We start from the raw sequence: 23546 nt of genomic DNA on the forward strand, positions 1-23546 counted from the left end.
TCCTTCAGAAAAAACACACACACACACACACACACACAACATATCAACATTGTGTTTTTCTATACACAATATATATCTTACATTTCTGCTGCAAATATTCTGAAACCCCCTCGCATGTAAAATTCTCTCTGTAGGGACCAATATAACTGACTGCAGTACACAGTTACGAAAAAAAAGGCCTTACCAGCTGAATTGCGCTCAAGATGCTGCTAGATGTGAGTGCCCCAGAACTTGTAGTCATCACTTCACTGTTTCTTCCCTCATCCAAACCCCTATAGATTGTATCAGGCTTAATGTGGATAATCAACTTTCTTTCTCCACCGGGGGTTGTGGCTACGTCCCCCATATTTACTGAAGATAATTTGCAGTGTATCAAGCCTGAATGATCCCAAAGTACTCTACACTACATAGTTATTTTCATAATTACCACAGTGACTGCTGTTTTATTCTCTGGGAACATTATGTGCGTTTTCAGTTCGTCTCCTGCCATGACCACATATGGGGATAGAGTAGCCAGAGAGGAAAAATCGAGCAAATTCTCCACTCCGCTTTTCGTTCATTTATTCTTTATCTTGTCACAGAAAAATTAAATTGATACATCTGGAGCCTTTTTCAGACGGCACATTTCAGAGAAATTGGTTCGCTTGATGTCCATGCCACACAAAACTTGGAATGTTTCAGAAAAGAAAAATTCATCAGCATCGGTAGGAGGAGAAGCTTCTAGTACTTAAGAAAAAAAAAACAGGCAGCGAGAGAGAGAGAGAGAGAGAGAGAGAGAGGGAGAGAAAGAGAGAAAGAGAGAGAGAGAGAGAGAGAGAGAGAGAGAGAGAGAGAGAGAGCGAATGGAATGCAGGGAAATTTATAAAATAAAAAAAAAAAAACTGGAACAGACTGCACCCGCTCAACTCCGAAGGAGCTAAAGGCTTCTAACGTAGGGAGAGAGTTTGGACATTAGAGATGATAATGATACGACAAAGCGCTCCCGGTGCGGAGAAGTCTTCCATCTCATGTCTCTGTATGTTTCTTTTCATCTTATCAGAGAGCAGGAGCTGCAACAGTAATAACTGGACCACAGGCCTTTAGATAGACAAAGATTAAACTATGTATTTATTTATTTATTTATTTATTTTAATGGTAAACACGGCCTTTCTCTTATAAAGTTCAGGCATGCATCAAGTGCACATATGCTTCTATACGAAAAAAAAAAAAAAAAATAAGAATAAAAAAAAAAATGAATACATTTCAGCAAATCAACACACAGACACACACACACACACAGACACACACACACACACACAGACACACACGCACATACGCTCACACGAATAAACAACCCACACAGAAATAAACATATGTGCATCGAGAGAACTCGCCCTCATTTGGGTGAAATACAAATTAAAGTAGATCCAAGGGAATATAAGGATGAGGGGTTAATTAAGCAATGGCAGATTTTGAATGAGATTGGTTTGTTTAATATGATTTCTGTGGAGAGACAGAACATAAAGGGAAACCAATTTAAAAGAGGAGGCTCTAATTCTTATGCATCAGCACATAGACGTGTGTCAGCTCATTACATGGGAAATAACCCTAGTTTCAGTGAAATTAGTATTTACCGATGTGATAGGAGTGTCACTGGGGCCTGAGGAAGAGGTGACTTCTCTCTGATGGATTTTAATAACGTATAGAGTGGATCTGTCAGGGCTGTGACAGGCCGTCAAAGCACTTCCAGCACTCAGAAGTTATATGACTCAATTCCCTTGTTGCAAAGGCATTATGAAACAGAGAGAATGAAAAAAAAAGAAAAACGCACAATAGCATCATTACATTATATGTTGTTGTTTTGTTTTGTTTTTTACCCCCCCCTTACATACATGCACATACACAGAGCCCCAAACAGCAAATACTTATAGATTGTCAATTCATCTCACAAAGTGACTACGCCTTTGGTTTGGCCGGGACACGCTAATCAAATTAACCTCTTCCCTGGACGTTTGTTTGATCTTCCTTTAGGTACAAGGGGATGGGAAGGGGAGGTAAAAAAGAGGAAATATTAATGATTGTCTCATATCCAATATTGATCATGACATGCTCACTGCAAAGGGCAAAGACAGAGGAGCAAGTTCTGACATTGCAGAGAAATTACTATATTATTTCCCTCTGTTCACCGCATTTCGCTCAAATCTTATTAGGTCTCTTCCTAAACAACAAAAAATTAGCTTCAGTCTTTAGGCATTTAGGTAGGTTACACCGTGCTCCACGCCGAGGAGATAGAAAGGCTGGTATAACTGGTGTCCACTCTTCTTTGTCCTTTTGTGAGAGCTATCTCAGTGCTGCTAGTCAGATACTTGATGGCTTAGCTTCAGTGCATTTCACTGAGAGAGCAACTACACAGAGAGACAGCAGAGACTGAGAAGACTGGCTTTACTCCAACACCTGCACCATCCACCCCAAGAGACCACACTAATCTCTCTGCATGTGAAACGAATGCCTCACATACACACACACACACACACACACACACACGCACGCATGCACACAGAGGGAGAGAGAGAGCAAGAGAGAGAAAGAGAAACACACACACACGCGCGCACACCCACACACACGCCTGGAAGTTTAATTGGGCCAAGAGAGCCAACCCTAGGCAATGATTACCCCAGCACTACTAAAATGGCATTTAATTGCTGGAAGAGACTTAGTAAATGAATTAGTAGACATTGTGTTTTGAAGTTCATAACAGACATAAAATAAATTGTAAACAAATAAACTAAATTTAAAGATGTGGAACACGTACTGGGATAACGTCTCACTTTAGAAGCTTGGTGGGGCTTCACCATGCTCGGCTGAAAAAAAAAAAAATCCCTCATGTCATCTCATTATAGCAGTTAATATAATATCATTATAAAACACAACGTGTGTGGGGAAAAAAAAAAAAAAAAAAAAACATCCCTGCCACGGGATTAACTGACTTCACGGAAACGCACAAAGACATTAGCTTATTTTTTTAATGGATCCTTCAAAGCTTGCATGGCAGTAAGTGGAAAAATTGTTTCTGGTGAGACAGTAGCCATCCATGCCAAAGCGGAGAGATAAAGGGGAGGGGGAATTAAAATGGAGGCTTTTATAAAGATCTCTGCTCTGATGGCAGGAGGCAAATGGCTTGATGTAAAGCCTGTCTGAGTGGAAGGGAAGGATCCGTCTCTTCTCTGACTGCGGGCTGAGATTGAGAGAGACAGGCTCCCAAAAAACGTGCCCGCAGAACTAAAGGAGGGAGTGGATCTCCGCGTGCTGGCTTAGGCTTAAGGTCCACAGCCAACTCTGGCATTACCGAGTAAGAGACTGTTGTTGAATCTACTGTGAACCGCATCATTAGGATATCTAACCATTAGCAGCTCTCGACAGACAACATAGGTAAGCAACCCCAGGTCTCCAAGGAAGAGAGAGCCACTAAGAGACGTATGCACCTCGCATGGAATACGAACTGTCAGAGAAATCCGATATCAAGCAGTGCATTTTTAATGAGAGAAGAATTAGAGTCTCAAAGAAAGAAAGAAGAACTCGGTTAGATTTTTAATAGCTTTTAAAGTTAAAAACAATTAACCAGATGTACCCCCAAGTGTTGCTATTTTAAAAGGACTGAATGTATTTTGTAATGAATTAAAGCTAGCGATGCCTCTTTTGAAAGTTCCAAATTTATCAAAGTGTTTGATTTGATCGTATTTAATAACTCTGAGAATATATGCGCAAGCATATATCTTCCAATATATTATATTATGTAAAATTTAGCAGATTTTATTTTCATATTCTTTTCTCTATTTTTTAGGCAAGGCAATATCGTAAGCAACAGCTAACAAATAATTAGAACTGCGGGGGCAGAATAAGAACTCAGCTGATTTTTTTTGAGGACAAACATTTTCAATGATCAGTCTCTGTGGTCGTCTTGATTGTTAATCTGAATAAACAGTGTTAGATGCTACCCCGTCTCTTTTTCCATTAATTAACCGAGCAGCACATCTCTCTCCTTCGTGGATCATAATTGTACACGACTTGCTTTATCAGTGATTCCAACAGTGAGAGGAGTTCTTTTGTACAGCTTTTCAACAATGCCTTGAACGACGTTTGAAAACTCGGGGAGCGGTCAGTGTTATCCAGTCAGAGTCTTTACGAGAAAAGCCGGCTTCTGTTTTGGCTATTTATCACCTCAGAGCTGCCTCCATCATACGGATCATTCACCTGAATGGGATCTTCCGAACCCCTCTCCACTCACATGCTGGAAGTGATTAACACACTGGCTGCCCCAATGAAAGCAGTTAGGCCAAGCAACACAGTAACAAAAGCACAATATTGCTAAGTTTATTTGTCTTAGAAATAGGTTGGTTGCTTTTGGTTCATGGCAGGGGTTCAAACCAGGTCTCAAGAGGAGAAAATAACTCATTTTTTGGTCTCTGTGACTTCTTCCACCAGAAGAAAGATAAAGTTTCTCACTACCTTAGCACTCACTACCTTAGACTATAACAGAGGGCGGGAATTCAAGAGGCATCCCAGAATCATGAATGAGGAATAAGAGAAGAGGAATAAGAGTAAGAATGAATCTTCAGGCGCATGCAGATTCAACAGGCCCTCAGAGCCTGAGAGAGAGAGAGAGACAGGGAGAGACAGACAGACAGACAGAGAAAGAGAGAGAGCGAGATGGACAGACGGACGCACAGACAGACAGACAGAGATAAACAGAGAGAGAAAGAGAGAGAGAAGGAGAGGGATTCTTGGTGGAGAATGGAGAAGACTCTTTCAAAAACCCTCTCACAGCTATCTGATTATAGTGACAGTTTGAATCAGCTCCTGGACAAAGCTGACCTTTAGAGGAGGTAAATGAAAGAGTGACCATCCCCACCTTACAGATCCACACGATACACAGAAACAGACCCTTGAAAATACAGAATATCAGACATGTCCCTCAGCAGCACAGTACCTGTAAGAACCAAGCATAACCTCACTTTACACATAGCATTCATTGCATTTACCTCACACTACGGTGCTCACAAATGTCACATGGATTTCTCACACATATATCAAAGGACAACAACAGTTTGGTGGCCTTTTCGGTCTCGCTACCAAACAGTAGCTGTTACTTTGAATGATATGCAACAATAAATACTTAATCCCTGTTTGATGGTGCAGTATTACAGAGTAATCATCGACCATTAGAGAATATGTTACGCAAGAATACATATCCAGTGTAATGCAAAGCGTTACTAAAATACCCCGTCCTCAAGTGAATGTACCATTCAAATATTATGCTACCGTACTCCTTTCATAACTTAATCCAGAAGTTTGCCTCAGTCCACAAAAGCTAAGCACATTGTAGACTCTAAACACAAGACGTGTGCGTGAAAAAAGGGGGAAAAAAATGTAATTTCCAAAGTTTATATTAAATAGCTAAATAGATTGAACAAAATTACCCAAAGGCCCAGAGAAGGTAAATTGCATTCAGCTGGTTAACATTGCAGCACACCTTTAATTTTCCTCAGCCCGGCAGGTGAATCCCATCAAGACTAAACATCCTCCCTCGATTGAGTTTGGCTGTCTGGCTGACGTACATTGCTCTAGCTCTCATGGGAACTAAATGACCTCGTGCAGCTCGGGGCAAAAGTGTATTATAGGAATAACAAAAGTGAGATATTTGCAGGTCAGGTTATCTGATACGAGAAATCAGTGGAGAACATTTGGCTGAGTAAAATTCAAGGCAGAGCTGTGATGAGTGTGGACTTGGCCAGATCCGTGGATAAGAACACTAATCTAATTAATGAGTCTGATGCTGTTCTCTTCATTATCAGCCTTGTTAAATGTACTGGGGCATGACAACATGGCAAATGGGAAAGGAGATTAGCATTGTCAGATTTGCAGTCCTCACCAGACAAAGATAATCTCTAGTCAAGCATTCAGTGTCTTTGTCGTAGTCACCCACAATCTCTCTCCAACACTAATAAACAAAACACATGCAGGGCAAACAAACACACACATGCAGACAGACAGAAACACACGCACACACACTGACTCACACACAAAAACATGCATGCACACACACACACACACATAAGCATAGACATGCACACACACACACGCATGCGCGCGCGCACACACACACACACACACACACACACACACACGCACGCACGCACGCGCAGATGCACACACGCACACACACACACACATTTTAAGTGTTGAGGGCATGGTGAAGAGTCCAGAGTTATGCTGTTACAGAGATGAGAGGGATGTCCTAACCTAAGACAGTGCTGACACTGCTGGACGCGGTTGGATAATTAATGCAGAACTAAATTAATTACAGCTGCTGCGCTGGTATTTTAACTTATCATAGATTCTTAGAGGTCTCCAATAATGAATCCTCTATTAAAACAACACTACCATGCCATTAACAGTATACAGTAGCCTGCTGAGTGAATAGCATATTTGACGTATTGTGAAAGCCATGCCAAATCCACAAACTCTGTAATTTGGTTTTTAAAATAAGCCCCTAACATTCTGTAGATCAGCTCTGAGCCAAACGATCGAATATGACTCAATGCCAGAGGATTATAAAAGGGGATTGTCACACATAAGACAGTTAAAAAGCAATAAGCAGTTTCATTCTTCTGCTCAATACATCAGTAAAATGAAATTTTGTTCAAATCTTTTGATCACATTACGGCAGATCTCTCCTTTGCATTTTTATGCCAATGATCTGTGGCATTAGCTGATGGATGGAAAGAGAGATCTCTGAAATGGGATGAACTCACAAACCTGTCCCCAGTGTAACTACTGTGTGACTGCTCCCTGAGGAAGAAAAACTGTCACCTGTCTCTCCAAGCGCATCTGTGTTTACCATCAACCTAACTCACCCAAGACATGCCTGGAGAGCGCAGCTAATGGAGCCCATTAATGAGACTGATGGAAGACGCATGCAGCTCAATCTAATCAATGGGAACAAAGCGCCTTTCCTAGGTCTGTCACTGAGACAAGAAGGTGCATGCGGCGCTCGTGAGCGGCTGCGAAAACAGCTGGCGGAGTCTCTAGAGCTAAACTGTCAGCGCAGGAGCTAAACTTGCAAGATGTAGTCATAAGACTGAGCAGGATTCAGAAAGGATAACACATCACATGTAAAGACTGGAGACAAAGACAAAGTATGATAATAAAAAAAAAAGTCCCGTTTTCAGAAAAGGATTTAGGAAATTTTGGTTCTAACCTTGTGTAAAAGGTTAAAGATTATCATGAAGTGTAGGCGGATGTTTCTCAAGATGGATCTGCAGAGGAAATAAAAGGAAAAGAAAAGAAGTAGCCTGCAACCAAGTGAAGGATTTCACTCAAAGGATATGAGTCACCTAATGCACTAATTTCAAACGTGTTTCAAACAGAATTGCTAAATTCTCTCTTTAGCCTGATATAAATTATTTCTCGTCTATGTCTAAGTTTCTCTTTAACCGCGCATGTATTATTCCGCAGCTCGGTGGATGGACGACTGCCTCGAATGGCAAAGTTGAAGCAGTCGTGCAACTGGAAGAACATGAGCATAACTTTGAACCTCGTACTGATTAAAATCCTTACTGACAATGACACCCCAGTATGTTCCAGATTCAGCGCGTTAATGATTCTCCTCTGATCATAACCTTGGCTGCTAGCTGCTTGACGCTGTATGAGATTAGCATAACCGTGTAAAATAGGGAGCTTCCACTCGCACTCTGCTGTAACATGGAAGCTGATGCCCTGTGGCTTTTTTCACTGCAGATAATGAGATAAAGTAAAATGCTCTGTAAATCCAGTGTATTGTGGTAAAGCTGATGATTTCCAACAGACATGTAAAACCCAGTCTTTACACAGATTGGGGATGAATGTGGTTTGTCATGCTTATCATTACTGGCTCCATAAAACTGTTATGAGCTATAAAGTACCATGTGCTGCTTTGAAACCAGGCTTTGCAAATCTTTCAGTTAACACAGTTTTAATAAGATATATTAAAATATGTTCATTCGCATCTTGAGGTGTTTTAATAGCGAATCATATCATAATGCAAAATGACGAGGCTAATATCATGTCAGAAGAATATTTGCTTTTGGAGGCGTAATGTAAAAAAAAAAAGGACATGTTAAGAGGGCATTATCAAACATTATCCTGTCCTAAAAGGAAATAGAAAACTGTTCTAGTCTTTTCTATCGGAGACAGAGAGAGTTATAGCACTTCTGAGTGGGGATAGGACTCCGGCCATTCCAGGCTGTGATCAATAGTTACTTTTTTTTTTTTTTTTGGTCTAACTCTCTCTTTTTACTGATGTTCCCTTTTCTTTTTTACGCTACGTCTGTGATGAAGTGTGCCTGAGGAAGGTTTAGCATGCTTTCAGATGTTTTGAACCCTGACAAGTGAAATTCTGCAGTGAAGATGACAAAAAAAAAAAACCTAAAAAAGAAGTGGAGAAAAATACTGGAGACTTCAAATGAGGAAGGGGTTCTGACGCCAGCCATCCACGGACTTAGATCAAATCAGGCACACTACAGAGCGGCCTCAAGTTTCTGTCGTCTTCATCTTTCAATGCTACTTAACTCGATACTCAGGCTCTGATTTCACATCGGACGGACTAGTTTGCCGATGATCCTTTCATTCACAGGAAATGGGTTTGAAGGAATATGTCCACACTGGCAAAAAGGTAGCGAGTAAATGAGCAGTCATTAAAAAATGAACTAAAAACCATCACGTATCGACACACTAGTCTGATAACAACAGCAACAACAACAACAATGAATTTCACTCCAATTGAAATTAAAAAATTTCACCAGGCTATGTGACATGCGTCGAGCAAAGCAGCGAAGTAGTTCTATAAAAGTCACGGCAATGAGAAGTGCTGTGTGTAGATTTGAAGGGTTGTTATCTGTCACTCACACGTCCTCAGAGCCGTGCCAGTGAGTAGGGACTTCTTGGTGCAGTGAGGTGAGTCCCTATGTGCTGGTCTAAAGGAGCAAGAAAGATCCTTTCTCCCTCCCTCTCTCATTTTCTCTCTCCTTTTCTCTGCCTCTCTCAACACAAAGCATGTATTTGACATTTTAAATACTGGTTACCCTTTTTTTCAAATGTAATGTCTGTGAGAAAGTTTGGCTGATTTAATAGTGTTGCTCTGTAAATCGAGATGCTTATGATGAAACATAAGCGTCTCGAAACATAAAACAATGATTTGATACTGCCAGAGACTGACTGGTCAGTATTCCTCTCTCTCGGGTTGTTTACTGTTATTTGAATGAACAATAACTGTACTTGCAGTTGCACTTACGCTTGTAATGTATTATTACTTTCGAAAAGTTTAAAGAGGTTAGTGGATGTGACTAATTATTATATTTCTCTTAAGGGCATTCCACACAGCAACGTGGTAAAATTGATTCTTTGATTGACCTTATGACTTCAGGTTTAGCCTGGTTTTGATAGACTGAACAAGATAAGTTCATATTATGGATCAAAACCAGCAATTAAGACAGAAAAAAAAAAAGTTTTTTAAGGAGAATTATGTGTATGGCATGTGAACATGAGGATATCATCTCTATGGAAACCAGAAAGTTTGGAGGAGAGGTGCAGCATCTATTCTGGTAAACAGACGATCATGTTATTATGAAAATGGCGTGCTGCATGGCAAGGTTTTAAAAAAAAAAAATTGCATTTTTTGTTTTACAATTTATTTTTCAATGACTGTGTGATGTGAAGCACAGCCTTTTCCTGAGACCATTGGGGCTTGAAAATCTGCACAATGCAAAGCATGCACATCTGACTCTCAGTACTTTTAAAACTGAATCAGACAAAGGGAGTATTCCTGATCGCAATTTATCTGAATATACTGTAAGTGAATCATTTATTCTCTGCAGTAGAATGAATGAATGAATGATAACCATATGCCATATAGGGAATGTGCCTTGCATGCCATAATGACCATACAATAACAATAAACAATATGGCAATTTAAAAAAAAAAAAGAATAATGTCATCATGTCACTGAAATGTATTTTATCATTTAGAGTGCTGAAGTTCATCATTAAAGTGCCACTTTAAGCAATCACCTCGAGTCAGTTAGAGTATTAGTGCTATTTCAGGCAATCAGTTCAAGTCAATGTTGCTCCCTTGTTTGTGAAGCTTAATGCTCTGTGGAATGCATGAGGAGGTGCTTTGTTCTTCGCACTGGGCATTTGATACCTGCATCCCGATAGCCACAGCAAGCATAAGTGACGGTGGATTGTACTTGGTAATACAAGCTTTACAGCATATTGCTTGACAGCATATTACTCAAATTGGTGCTTAATGGTGTTCTGTAAAGTTTGTTAATGAAAGCTGGAGTCAAACTTGAGTGTAATGTAATGGCATTGGACTGAGATGACAGCTAGGGATAGTTTAAGATTAGTAGAATGGAAACAGACCTGATTTACAGGTATACAAGCACAGGTGTGTTTTGATCTATTTTATGCACATGTTTTGTGTTCTTTTAAGATTTTAAAGACAAGATTTTAAAGACAAACCCCCACTGGGTCTATCTGCAGAATATTTATGATGCAATAACCCAAAGTCTGTGAAACATTCAGACTCTCAGATTGCAAAGCAAATATGAGAGAGACAGAAATCCCAAAGGAACTCTGACTGATTTTAGAGATGAAAATTGATTCCCCCCAAAATATTCATAATCTAGAGCATATGAAATCTAAACAGTAAGTAAATTAATCACTAAAAATAGTGTTCTTCTTGATCATGTACTAAAATCCTTGATTATAACTCAATCTCAAAGTCCTTTAGACAGTATGTTGTGTCTTGACTTCACAGTAATTACTCTGGAAAGAAATGTTTGGGCATGCAAATGTAAAAAAAAAAAAAAAAGATGGAGAGAAATGTATGTCAACTGGCTCTAAGCAAAGGATGATCAAACCATTTTTTGCAGTTATGTGCCAAGGGAAATATGCTTACAGGGTTTACAGTGGCAATATTCAGCAAATCATTTTAGGATGTGGAACATAACATGGCTCGTGGCGCCGTTTGAGGGTCTCTGTCGTGAGTGGAAACACGGCAATCCAATCTTCCAAAGCAGAGGGGGAGAGAGAGAGAGAGAGAGAGAGAGAGAGAGAGTCGGACGGACCCACGTAAGTCCGTCCTGACCTGGGATGGGGGCCAAGCGGATAAAAAATGGCTACTCCTGTGGAACATTCTGGGTTAAGGTGGCTCATCCAGTGTTTCAGAAGGTTTAGATGGGTATGTGAGGGATTACCATCGATGGTACTGGGAGAGATTATACAGAGTAATAAGCAGTTAGATGAACTCTGCTAAGCCCAGTGGCACAGTAGGGACAGGGCCAGCGGGTCATTCAGTGACTCACTTTTCTGATAGCTTAGATAAGCAGCAAAGTACGCTCAAACCTTATCAACTGTTAGTCATTCGAAATGGGCAGTGAGACAGACAGTTTTAAAGAAGCATATTTGAAAATATTTGCCATATCTATCCTTAAACATATCGCACACAGAGAATATCAGAAAAGACCAGAAGTACAAATACACACACACACACACACACACAGACACACAGACATACACTGGGAGTTTGGGGGTGAAGCACAGTATTTTTGCTGCTTCTAGCATTGGCTGAGATCAGTGTTGTCATTCCGGGGATCTGTTGGAGCCTCTCTTCCAGCTTTGGGGTCATGTCCCCAAGTGTCGCCATCATACATGAGACTACCTTGGTTTTCACCTTCCACGTCATCTCTAGCTCCTCCTTCAATCCCTGGATTTCTCCAGCTTCTCATCTTCCCTCTTTTTGCTTTTTGATGTTAACCATCACATGGAATTGTTTTTGCTCCTTATCTATTGTCTGACTGGTAAGGCGTTACGTGTTTATCTGTTTACATCTGGAAGTCCCGGACTTTTCCACCACTCTCTGTCCCATTTTGTATATATGAATATATATATGAGTACATTGTTGTCCAGACTGAATTTGAAGTTGAGAAGTCTCAGAGGATGCAAATATGAAACACCACTTACAGATATGTATATAATTCAGCAATTACAGTGATGACAATTCATCTCTACACTGACTGAAACACTTTTGTGAGCACAGTTACAACCTCTTAACTACTCATTATGTTATCTAATGGAATCATCAGTTGTAAAAATGCACTGGATTAAAGGTTTGCTGACTCTCTCCAAGGGAAATAACTCCACATACGTTTTCATATGACTGAGCCTTTTATGAACTGGGAGTCAGCAATCAGCGATCACAAAGCCATACATTTTCTAAACAATGTTTTGGCCAAGAAATTGATTACTTATTTGACCTATTTGACCTACTGATTGTTTCTGAATGTCAGAAGGTTAAAACTAAGGATTGAAGCAGAAGTCAGGATTAGAGGTCAGAGGACAAAGGCCAGAGGACAGAGGTGATCATCATCACCCTTCTTCATTATGAGGGTTAGCTGATAAGGTGTGAGGATCAGTCTGAAAAAAAATGGTTAATGAAGGGACAATAACGAGGAGTGTTGACTAGAGATAATGGAAAAAAACCCTTTGGTAAATAAATGCAGTGGATGATGCTTATCAGTATACATATTGCAAACATCACTGGCACCTCCCTGTCATCTCTGATTAAACCCTTAGAAATATGCAGGTACAAAGCTTTGCACCACTTTTGATAAAATAAGCAATATATTCGCTGACTGCTTTTGGCAGTATTAGATGATTTTTTTTTTTGTCCCTGTGCACACCTATTTGCAATATTCCATTTTAGTATTTGTTAATGTCTTGGCTGTGCAGGGACTAAATCAATTTGAGCTGATCTTTAAAAGCCAGCGCATCAGGGAGCACATTATCCTGATTTGCACTTCATTATGTGCACTGATGGGCAGTGCTGAACAATCACCTCCGCAGCTACACACCAGACCTCTGGCAACGTAGGCAAACGCAGGGCAAAGGAGAAAATGTGTGTGTGTGTGTGTGTGTGTGTATATGTGTGTGTGTGTGTGTGTGTGTTAAGGTGTGTGTGTAGGTGCAAATGTGCATGGTATCTGTCTTTGTGTATGTGTGTATGTGAGTGTGTGTGTGTGTGTGTGCAAACTGTATTTGATGATTCAGAGGTTGGGTAATTGCCTTTGACAAAGAAGATACAAAAAGGAATATGTGAGCCACAGTTGGTATTCTGATGTACTATGAAAAATGAAAAGGGAAAAAAAGTTATTGCTTAGAAACAGCAAAATACATTTTCAAAAATATTTGCTTTCCTGAAGTCTGTCATCTTTTCAGTCTACTTCCATTTCCTTAGGATTTGCTTTGGGACTCAGTACATGAAGGAATTCTGTTTTCTTTTAGATTTTGCTGATTGCTCATATTTGGCCATGGACTTTTTTTTTTTATCAGAAAATATAAGATAAAATTGCTTTTCAGGTTTCACCCGCCTTTAGCACTCCCTTGCTGTCAGTCTGTTCTGATACAAAACTAGCTTTTATTTGTCCCTCTCCCTATGGCCTCTAGCATTTACAAGTCGAACTCTCTGCTTATTGGACTAAAGAACTACAAATGACTATAAATCAGAGAATTTGTTTAGTCTCTTAGAAATCCAATGTTTAATCATTTCAGTATCAACATAATCTAAATGTTACATGCACGACAGAACTTCTACATCCATATCCCAAAAAGATGAAAGGAATTTCTAAGCCAGCAAACAGCCTCATGATGTCCTAAGTCAAAACTATATGTTTCATAGTTTGTGCACAACAGACAAAAGACAACAATATTAGTAGGCCAACCAAGTGGAGCTAGCCTGTATATGAATCCACTAATAGCAGTGCTGAGGCAACATATTTAAAAATGTTTGCATAATTGACAGTTGCATTCTTGCTGTGCTTTCCAAACATGGTGTGACTAAGAAAAGCTCTATTTCTAGTTAAGCTTTTCAGCATATAGGAGGAAAATCTTATTGACCACAATTTCATGCAATGACTTATAAACATTTGCATTCTGTAAGTTCAGCTAGCATTTCCATTTCAGAGACAATAGCCATCAATGACTTTCTTTAAAATGTATGCCCACAGCATGAACTTGTTCTGGCTGAGCATGGGAAACTGTGTGAGTTTCTATTTAGTCTGATAATGCTTACATTACATTTAACCTTTACATTAGTCATGTAGGTCTCTGTGGCAAATATAATATTAGAGCATGTTGTACTATACTTATTGACACTATACCCACACACACACACACGCACACACACACACACGCACACTGATCAATTCAGGGTACCTAAAATGCATTAATCATTGGTCATGCTATTATTAAGTAAGAGCAAATAATGATAAATACATTCCTGTAAGAACATGTGCTCTATAAAATAAGTGCTATGCTTTAGTTATGCTGTAACTTTGTTGGGGAAATGTTAGATGGATGTTTTTGGACATGGTGGCATTAGAAGAAACATCTCCTCTGTGTGAAATCACTCCTAACTTCAGGGTGTTTAATTCTTCACTCACAGTAACATTAATATGAAGGCCAGGGGCAGCTGTAGATTTTAACAAGGTATCCTACTTCATTTGCTACCATGTAGCACTTATTTGCTCCTGAGATGCCTTCCAGCACAGCTTACTTTCGACATATTTTGCTTTCCCTGCCACAAGATATTTACAGAGACTATTTCAGATTCCTCAAGGGTGGAACAGGTAAACTGTGAAAGTGCATTTGTAGCCTTTGGGTTCGTCTAATCCTCAAGTGCTTCCAAAGTAAATATACTTCAACTTGTGGTATGCTATCACCGTTTATAACGCTGATACTGAAATATCCATATGAAAAGACCTCATTAAACACCATAACATGTTATTTACATTTGGTTATTGGGTTTATCAGCTCCTTGACCTCTCTTATAACTGAAAAGCTTTTGTACATCAGGACTCTAAATAGCCTCTTTGAGGCTCTATTTTTTTTTTTTTTTTTCCCTACATCAAGTGAAAAGTCATTGTCTATGCAGGGTGCTTCAGAAGATCCTAGCAGACAGTGGATAATAGATTTTGGTTGTGGTCCAACTGGCACATCTGAGAATGGAATAGTTTCAGAATCTGAAAGGAATCTCAGCAGCATACCATTTAGCTTTCACCAGACACCGCGAATCATGTTTCATATCCGATTAATCTTTGTTGTTTGGGGTTGGCCCAAATCACACTTGAGAGATTTTGAGGTTTCAGAGTTGTTCGTTCATACATGGGCTGCCTTCATTAGAAAGGGCTTCAGCAGAATCTTGTCTCATTGTTACAGAATCAAACCTGCACAGGTAATAGACAGGAAACAGGCTGTTTACTTCTCAAAGGGGTAACCAGAGCTAAACTAGAGTCAAAGATTTAATGCTGACTGCTCTAGAAGTGAATTCTCTGAGTAAAACCCCAGCATAGTTCTATGAAATCTCATGCCACAAATATAACAAATGTCTGCTTGATGTTTGGCAAGATGACACTGCAGCAGATACTAAAGAATAACACATCCTCTTACTTGATTGCATATGTATTTCTTACTGGCTCTCCGGCTTGACCACATGGGGTCTTGTATATAAGCAGGGATAGCATGCTCAAACTCAGAGAAAAAGAATATATTGACCAGAACATTTGACAGTGAAATTGTCAACCAGTTATCAATAACAAAAATCTAAAGCAAAAAGAGGTTTCCAAGAAACCAACCCATGCTTTTCCCTGGTTCTAACTGCTACCAGACAGCATACTGACAGATGACATCTCAAGAGAGTTGAGAGAAACAGGAGAGGTTTGAAAAGTCTGGTCCCAAAGTGCCTGGGGTTTCTCTCCTCCCCCTTCTCACTCATGTCTCTGTTCTTGGATTTCATTCCTTCAAAGCTCTGACGCTCCTGGAGGTTGCTAAGGCCAGTAGCAAACAGTAAAAAAAAGGGGGGGGAGAATGCTAAACTTCGGCAAGAGTACCAGCATCTTCCACAAGGAGAGAAAACTCAGCTAGATTTCCACTGCATTGAGGATGCTTCAGCTTACATAGAAAATAAATAAATAAATAAATGAAAATTTAAAAAAAAAAAAAAACAACTTGTAATTTTTATTTATTTATTTATTTATTTATTTACTGGGGCAGAAACATCAGAGGAGCAGAAGACCATCAGTGCAAGCTCTGTTATCTGATGATTCTGGGATTACTGGACCTGACAAGAGCTCCCCCCTGAGCTGATCAAGGCTTAGCCACCCACTGCACTCTTTCCACAAGCTGCTGAGAGCTCTTCCCCAAATCATACGCTTACTAGGGAGAGATCAAGGCCAAACCCCAAAACAGGCTCAGTGCTACTTGTGGTCAGAATGAGGCCATTGCCTGGGTTGAAACACAGCTCAGCTCAGTTTGCACTCAGGGAACCTGCTTCTGTGTAATTTAAGGTGTATGATTCTTTTTTTTCTAAAGACCAGAGCAAAACATGATGTATATTTGATGTGTACTCTCTGTCACATGCTCTAATCTAGTCTGTGAGAGAGTAAAAAAAAACCTTTTGGGAAGTTCGTTTCACAAACTAGGACTCCAATTGTATGATTCAGGATAAAAATATGCTGTTATAGTATTGAACATACAAAACAATTTTGCTAAGCAGACATAAAAACAACCAACTCTGAATTCTCAGTATAAAAAGTTACAGTATTCAGCTGTGCTAGCAAGCACAAGATTTCACTTCTCTGTTGAAATGTCAGGTGTCTGGCTCTTGAACTCTAAGATCAAATGTCTGTAGTCAACATCACTGGTGTGAACAGCAGGATGAGAGCTCTGACCTTGGCCACATTCAGGCTTTTGTCACACCATTCTCAGCGAGTGACTCCCAATCAGCCACATACACACACACACAGGTCTTTTTTTTGCCTGAACTCATTATGTTACACAGCTCTGTGGATGCTAAGGACATCAGGGGTGATGGTTCAATGAAAAAAAAAAAAAAAAAAGACTCTTTAGTAACACCATGACAGGCATACATTGTCAGAAAGTGAATTTATAGGAGGAGAAGTATTAAAAATCATCATGAGGAAATGTGAGTGTAAAGATATTTGCTGCAGGCTGCTGCTGCTGCAGATTGCTTTGTGAGGGGAGCCTGTGTGCAGTGGCAAATCAAAACTACTGCTTGTGAACGAACAAGTTTCCCCCAGCGCGAAAATCGCTAATTACTTATTAATGGCTAGATGAAGAGAGTCTGTGCCTTCAAAGTAAACACGCGCGAGCGACCCCAGAGGGCGAGAGGGAAATTGGGAGGAATCGCTCAGTAAACTGTGATGGCAAGCTAATCAGGTCTAGAGGCTAACGTGCCCGCGAACACACAGAAAAAAAAAAAAAAAAGAAAAGAAAGAAAATTTTCATAACGAGGAATATTTCTATCAGTGCTCTGAAGTGCTGAAAAATACATGGAAAGAGAAATGAAAGAGGGATGGGCTGACGAGAGAGAGACATAAAAACTGAGAGGGAAAAAGTGAGCAAGTGAGTGAATAAAGTTAAAAAAATGAGTGTAAAAATCGAAAGGGAGAGTATCAATAGACCAAGTTTGTGACACTGCAGGATATCATTTAATAGTACAACAGAGGTTCATTAAAGTAATGAGAGTAGTCATTAACATCTAGGCACCTTTTACTCCTTCGTACAGTTAGGCTTAGTATATTGGTTTCAACATTTGAATAAACCAAGTCAAAGCAGGAGAGTACTCTGGGAAGACTTTCACAGGTTACTGTGTGATGTCAAGAATGTCCAAGAGGTGATGCAAACTGAAGTGAGACATACAAAATGAGTTTCATTCAGTACGGTTTAAAATCTGTGATATGCATTTTGCATGAGTGTCTATTATAAGAAATCAAAGAAGAGATCATTAATATCACAGTGTGAATAACAAATCGTTGTCTATAAGGTACAATTATTTATTCATATACATCAGTATTTACCCTTCAGGGATATGCAGAGGTCACTAAGATTATGTTATCAAAATTATAATACAGCAGGGGCTGTTTATATTTTGAAAGCATGATAATTTGTTCATGAGGAAAGCATGTATTTATTTGCATTATGAATGAGGTATGAATCCCATTTCAAACTGTTACTGCTCTCAAGAAACACTAATGAGGGAAGATTTATGGCAATTCAACCAACACAGAGAAGCACTGGCTAGACACATAGTTCAGAAACTGAAATCTGTGGTCTTAATCAGCAGTAGATACGGTGGTCAAATCTCCAGCGCTTCTGAAGAGGAAAGGACAGAGCAGAGCAAGGCTTAAGCTTATCCTGAGGATAACAATGAGATGGAGAGATTTTGCTCTGTGGGCCACCGGCGACCATAACCGCACGCACCACACAAACACACTCATACACACATACACAACCACGTCCAGGAATCCCTGCGAAACCCCCGTATCAGCAGCCTTCAGCTGGTTACTGCAAAAGGCCTGATCACTGCAACTTTGGAACAAAGCCCAAAAATAAGAACAGAACAGTGCCTATCACCAGGGGTGGTAAAGGGACTTGGAACAGTCACAAAGACATTTAGCCATCAAGCAGAGGTAATGGAAAAAGGAAACAAACCCTTTTAAGGATCTTATCATCAGACAGTCCAAACACAGGAACAGTGTTAAAGGAACTACAGAGAGGGGAGCACAGAGCTGAAAGCGCCAGTCTTAAAACTCCTGACAATATACATGGCTACTACTAAAGACCAGATTTTTCATTGATTTAAGCTCATCTGATAACCATATTAAAAGTTATTTCTGAAGTACAAAATGCTCTCAGAGGAACTAAAAATGGTTTCAAAAGAGAACAAAGGCGGCTTTGAGGTTCATTAATTCTGATTAGGATTCTTGATTTAACTGACATTCACATTCCAGAGGATCCCAGTTTGTAGACTACAGAATTTTAAAGAGAAGAGAAAATGTATATGATAAAAGGAGAAACAGCACTGCTTTTAATAAAGCAGGAATTCCAATAAATGTCTGCGGAGAGCAAACAGGGTTATATTAAGAGCACAGCACTTAACATTAATCATTACTCATGACTGAAAAAAAGCTATGATGTCAAGCTGCCTAATCTGAAAAACTGGCACTGCTCTTTGTCACTGTATATTTCTAGATGGAGGTCACTCATTCACCAAAGTGATTTACATCTCTCATGTGAGCAACCCATTGAATTTCATACTCATTTCTTATCCCTTGATATCACTTTGTTGGATCCGCCCTTTCTAATCTTAGTTCTAAAAGCACAATGAGTACAATAATACTTTTTACAAGTGACAGTTCCAATGACATTTCCAAGTTATAAATTCAAAAATACAGATATTTTTTAATTTAATCAGCTATGCATTATTCAATTCATCCTCAAGAAATGTTTAGATTTGAGTGGAGACAGTATATTTGTTTGGTCTAATTAACACTGAAGATAGCTGAGTGGAATATTCATATTTTTTCACAAATAAGCTAGTGTAATTATTAATTTATAATTATCTCTGTTTTGTATTTTATATTTCTCGCACCACAGCTGAAACTATCTACACTGATGTGAATTTGATATGAATTCATCTAGTAAACCAGGTATAAATGACTAGGTTATTGTGTGTTGAGTCTCAGCTCTAATCAGAGTTACTGTCTGGAGATTGATTTCTCACCTTAGGGTAAAGATTTCCACCAAAGAGAGGGTGGATGCAGCGAGGAAGGCAGATACAGTCTCCCTCTGTCTGATTGGCCTCGAGGGCACCATCACCACAAAATTACTGTCCAATCGCAGCTCAGACAGAGGTTGGTATAGACGCACACTACCAATCCTCCGCATCGGGGTAGGGCCAGAAAAGTATCCCATCGGCCCTTGTGGCTCAGAGCGGATCCCACTGGATTTACGGGAGTCCTCTGAATTGCACTCTCCAGTCTCGGTGGACTGAACCATATAGTACAGTTCCACGGGGGTGCCCTCAACCTGTTCTGGTACCTTCTGTCTGCCTGGCACCACACTAGGAGGGCTGAACCAGCTGGCGAGCGGCTCGAGCTCTGCGACGCACATTCCCAAGTTACCCCTAAGACGGCACGTGCCGCGCACCTCCTGAGTCTCATGGAAGGCGAACATCCTGATACAGGGCAGCCTGTCCACAGCACTGTAGTCATCCCAGTCCCGGCCAACGATGTAAAACAGAACCTGTACCTTTGGCCAGCTGGGGTGGATTCGCTCACTGATGATGAAGGTCTGGATCTTCCAGTTAAAGGTGAACAGAGGAGGTGATGATGAGGATGAAGAAGATATGGGGTTGCTAAAGAGACCAGGGCCAAGGAGCTCCATGGGAATAGGCTGAACCACAGAGAGCGGCCCATAGCTGGCATTAACAGACGGCATCCTCCTGGCCTGGTGAATGAAGAACAGTTCAGTGCGTGCCTGCAAGCTGGAGTTCCTCATGATGTCCTGATTGGCCTCCTTCAGGAAGAAAGTGGACTCTGCATTGAGTACTTGGTACTGGACTGGAAGATAGGCAGGCATGGAACCAAACCTCTGCAGGCCTTCCAGCAGGAGTCTACTGTCTATCACTATAAGACACAAAAAGAAAAAGAGAGGAAATCGATTACTTGTTTTGAATTATCATCACCATCATCATTTTAGACTGTCTTTCGCAATGCGCCCTGACCTAGATCTAAAGCTTTGCGCATAACGTGCAAATCGACCAGAAAAAAAAAAAGCCATTTTAAATAAAATCACCAAACCCTCCATGCATACTCTACTCCACAATCCCATTACAAACTGGCAGCACCCTCTTATCGACCCCTCTCCATTCGTGCCATGGCACTGCAGATATTTGGGCTGATGGAGGGTCCCGTGGGAACCCATCGATTTTGCGTCAAGGCCGCGGTACGTGCGAGAGAGATGGCGGAGATCCGGTGGCAGGCTGTTCCACTCACACACTCTCTGTTCTGACACCGGGCCACAACAGGAAAATGGTGATAAAGCATCTTGTTGGTCTGAAAGTATTACGTGTATTGTGTGTATTGTTTGAGTTGAATGGATGGATTGCTTAAACAGATGGATTGTCTGAAAGTGTTCAAACAGATGGATTGTCTGAAAGTCTTGCTTAAATTGCAGAATATGAACGACACTGTATTCATGCACCTAACGCATTCTGTTATGTCCGAAAGCGTGTCTTACAAAAAAGGAGGAGTTTAATCAACTCTTTACCTTTCTTGGAAGTCACAACAACATAAAAAAAATTACAACTGAATAAATTCAGAAAGAGGACATTGTTCAGAAGATCCATATAGAAAGAAGAAATTATAGTGCACACAGAAGATTGCCCTCAGGTTACTGAAATATCATCTACCATTCTATATTATGTAGAAGACATAACAGAAGGAGAATGCAGAGAGAGAGAAAGAGCCTCAGGAATTTATATAACATTATATTTATTTTGAGATTTCCATTCATTTATACATGTCAAATTTCCAACATAAATTCATTTTACGATCAAGGCATTCATCTTGTCCGTTTTCTTGGCAAGAGGTGCAGTTTCACATCATTTTGAAATGTAAATTGGAGCCTTTGGTCAAATTAGTCTGTGGTTTTTGACTTAAAGGGAATTGGTTTAACCTTGTAAAATTCTCTCATATCTGTCTGGTACAAGGAATCAAGACTACAATCAAAAGCATGGAATATATTTCAAACCACAGAATCTGAAGATGTCTTTAGATGAAAAAGCATTTTCTGTTTCTTTGACTCGAAATGCGTTTATGTTGTTGTTGTTTGTTGTGTGTTTATAGGTTTGGTTTTTTTTTCTTTTTCGTCTTGTTCAAATTTCCATGTCTTGCATTGGTCAACCTATTAAGTTCTTAGAGGTTGGAGTTGGAATTATAAGGAACAGTCGTACAATTCCATCAAAATTCATGATATTCTAAAACCAAGAGAGGTGCCCTCTGCATTTGCTAAACATATAAACTGCATTCAATAATAGGTCATCAAACAAACTGAAATGTATGTAACTCAATGTATTTCACATTATTTTATTCAGGTTTCATTTTAAGTCCTTTATCTCTAACGCTGAGTAAAATGTATTTATGCAAACAGTGTGTAAATTATGATTCCTCAGTGTTTTCTTCCCACTGCTTATTCCAAACCAACCCTATCCCAAATGTTTGCACATGAGAAAATGAGAGAAAATGAAGAAACTTTTGACAATATTCAATTCATCAGCGGCATCGTCTCATCACTAGCAGAGGAACAGATAGAATTCTATGTGAACCTATGCAAGTTTCACCAGTTGTATGAACAGGTCCCAATCTGTTCTTGATATTTAACACTATGGTACACATTTCCCCCATGTTAATTAATTAATCAAACAATAAGATTGGCCTTTGGAATGTGAATGGTGATGAATTACCCTCTTGTGAATTTCCCCTCAGTATCAAGTCTTAGGTGATATCCAATTAAATGTCAAACTTTGGCAGAAATGTTTCCAATTAGAAGCACATTTACTTAAGGTCACTTTGTTCTAGAAGGAGGTAATCAACAGATAGCCCATGAAATAGAAGTAGAAGAATATGACATGACCCATCAGATGAATCAGAGGCATGATGCTGTGTGCCAACTCTTGCAAGAATTATCTATCAGAACACTAAGTGATTATCACAGTTCTAGGTTAGCAATGGCCTCTCTTTTCTTAGTAGGTCCATCTCTGCCTGAGATGTCCTTTTTACCCTAAGATGGAGCCACACATGAGCGTGCCAGTTTGTGGCAATGGATATAATCAGTGCAGACTGATCAACATTTCTAAAGCCTGCTTTATAAGCAGAGTACAAGACATAAGTACATGCACAGACATAACACACACACACACACACACACGCAAACACACACACACACACACAAACTTACACACACACACCACAAAGATTATGTGTTTACATATATACAATTTGTATATACAGTAAATCATCCCAGTGCAGAGATAGTTCTTGTTTGTATTATGCTGGTCTTTAATATTGACATAATTAAATCCAGTCCCTGATGTCTGAGAGAGGAGAGATCTTGTAACTGAAGTGCATCTTTGTTTAAAATGGCTGCCTCTACTTCTGACATTGAGCAAGTACAGAGTGAGAGTCATCTAAGAAATTCAGATACAATTTATTTATTTTTTGTTCTGGACAATTTATTTCAAAATTCAATATTAAAGCAATTAATTATGATATTTAGCTTGTCATTCCAAACACACTGATGGGCACCTTTTTTTTTTTTTTTTTAATATAAATATATGTATAACTTTTCCTCAGAGAAGGCTGAGAGGCTCCATTTTTCTTTCAGCAACACTGAAAGCTTGTGGACAAATTCCCTTCTGAGAGTCTCTCTCTATTCTTTATCCATGATGTTACTGACAATAGAAATCCCAGTGGTTTGGGGCTTAATATGAAGGACATATGGCTTTTTGGATGTATTTATCAAAAACAGCTTTTTTTTTGCCTTTTTGTATCCTGTCTCTCTCCCACTGTTCTCTTGGCCAGTTCTCTCACATTTCTCTTCCCCATCGTCCAC

The 23546-nt window shown here is 39.7% G+C and overlaps 1 protein-coding gene across 1 annotated transcript in view; it reads right to left on the bottom strand.

The window, feature by feature from the left end:
- The window catches only part of LOC115807152 (transmembrane protein 132C), a 54350-nt gene extending 33492 nt beyond the window's left edge, over positions 1 to 20858 (bottom strand). Inside the window, exons 1-2 of the mRNA XM_030768024.1 lie at positions 20782 to 20858; positions 19657 to 20598 (exon numbers count right to left, since the gene is read on the bottom strand). Coding sequence (XP_030623884.1) covers positions 19657 to 20598; positions 20782 to 20858 — 1019 coding nt within the window. The remainder of the gene's footprint in view (positions 1 to 19656; positions 20599 to 20781) is intronic.
- Positions 20859 to 23546: the final 2688 nt, after the last annotated feature.

Source organism: Chanos chanos, chromosome 3, assembly GCF_902362185.1.
Source record: "Chanos chanos chromosome 3, fChaCha1.1, whole genome shotgun sequence".
Lineage (NCBI taxonomy): Eukaryota > Metazoa > Chordata > Actinopteri > Gonorynchiformes > Chanidae > Chanos > Chanos chanos.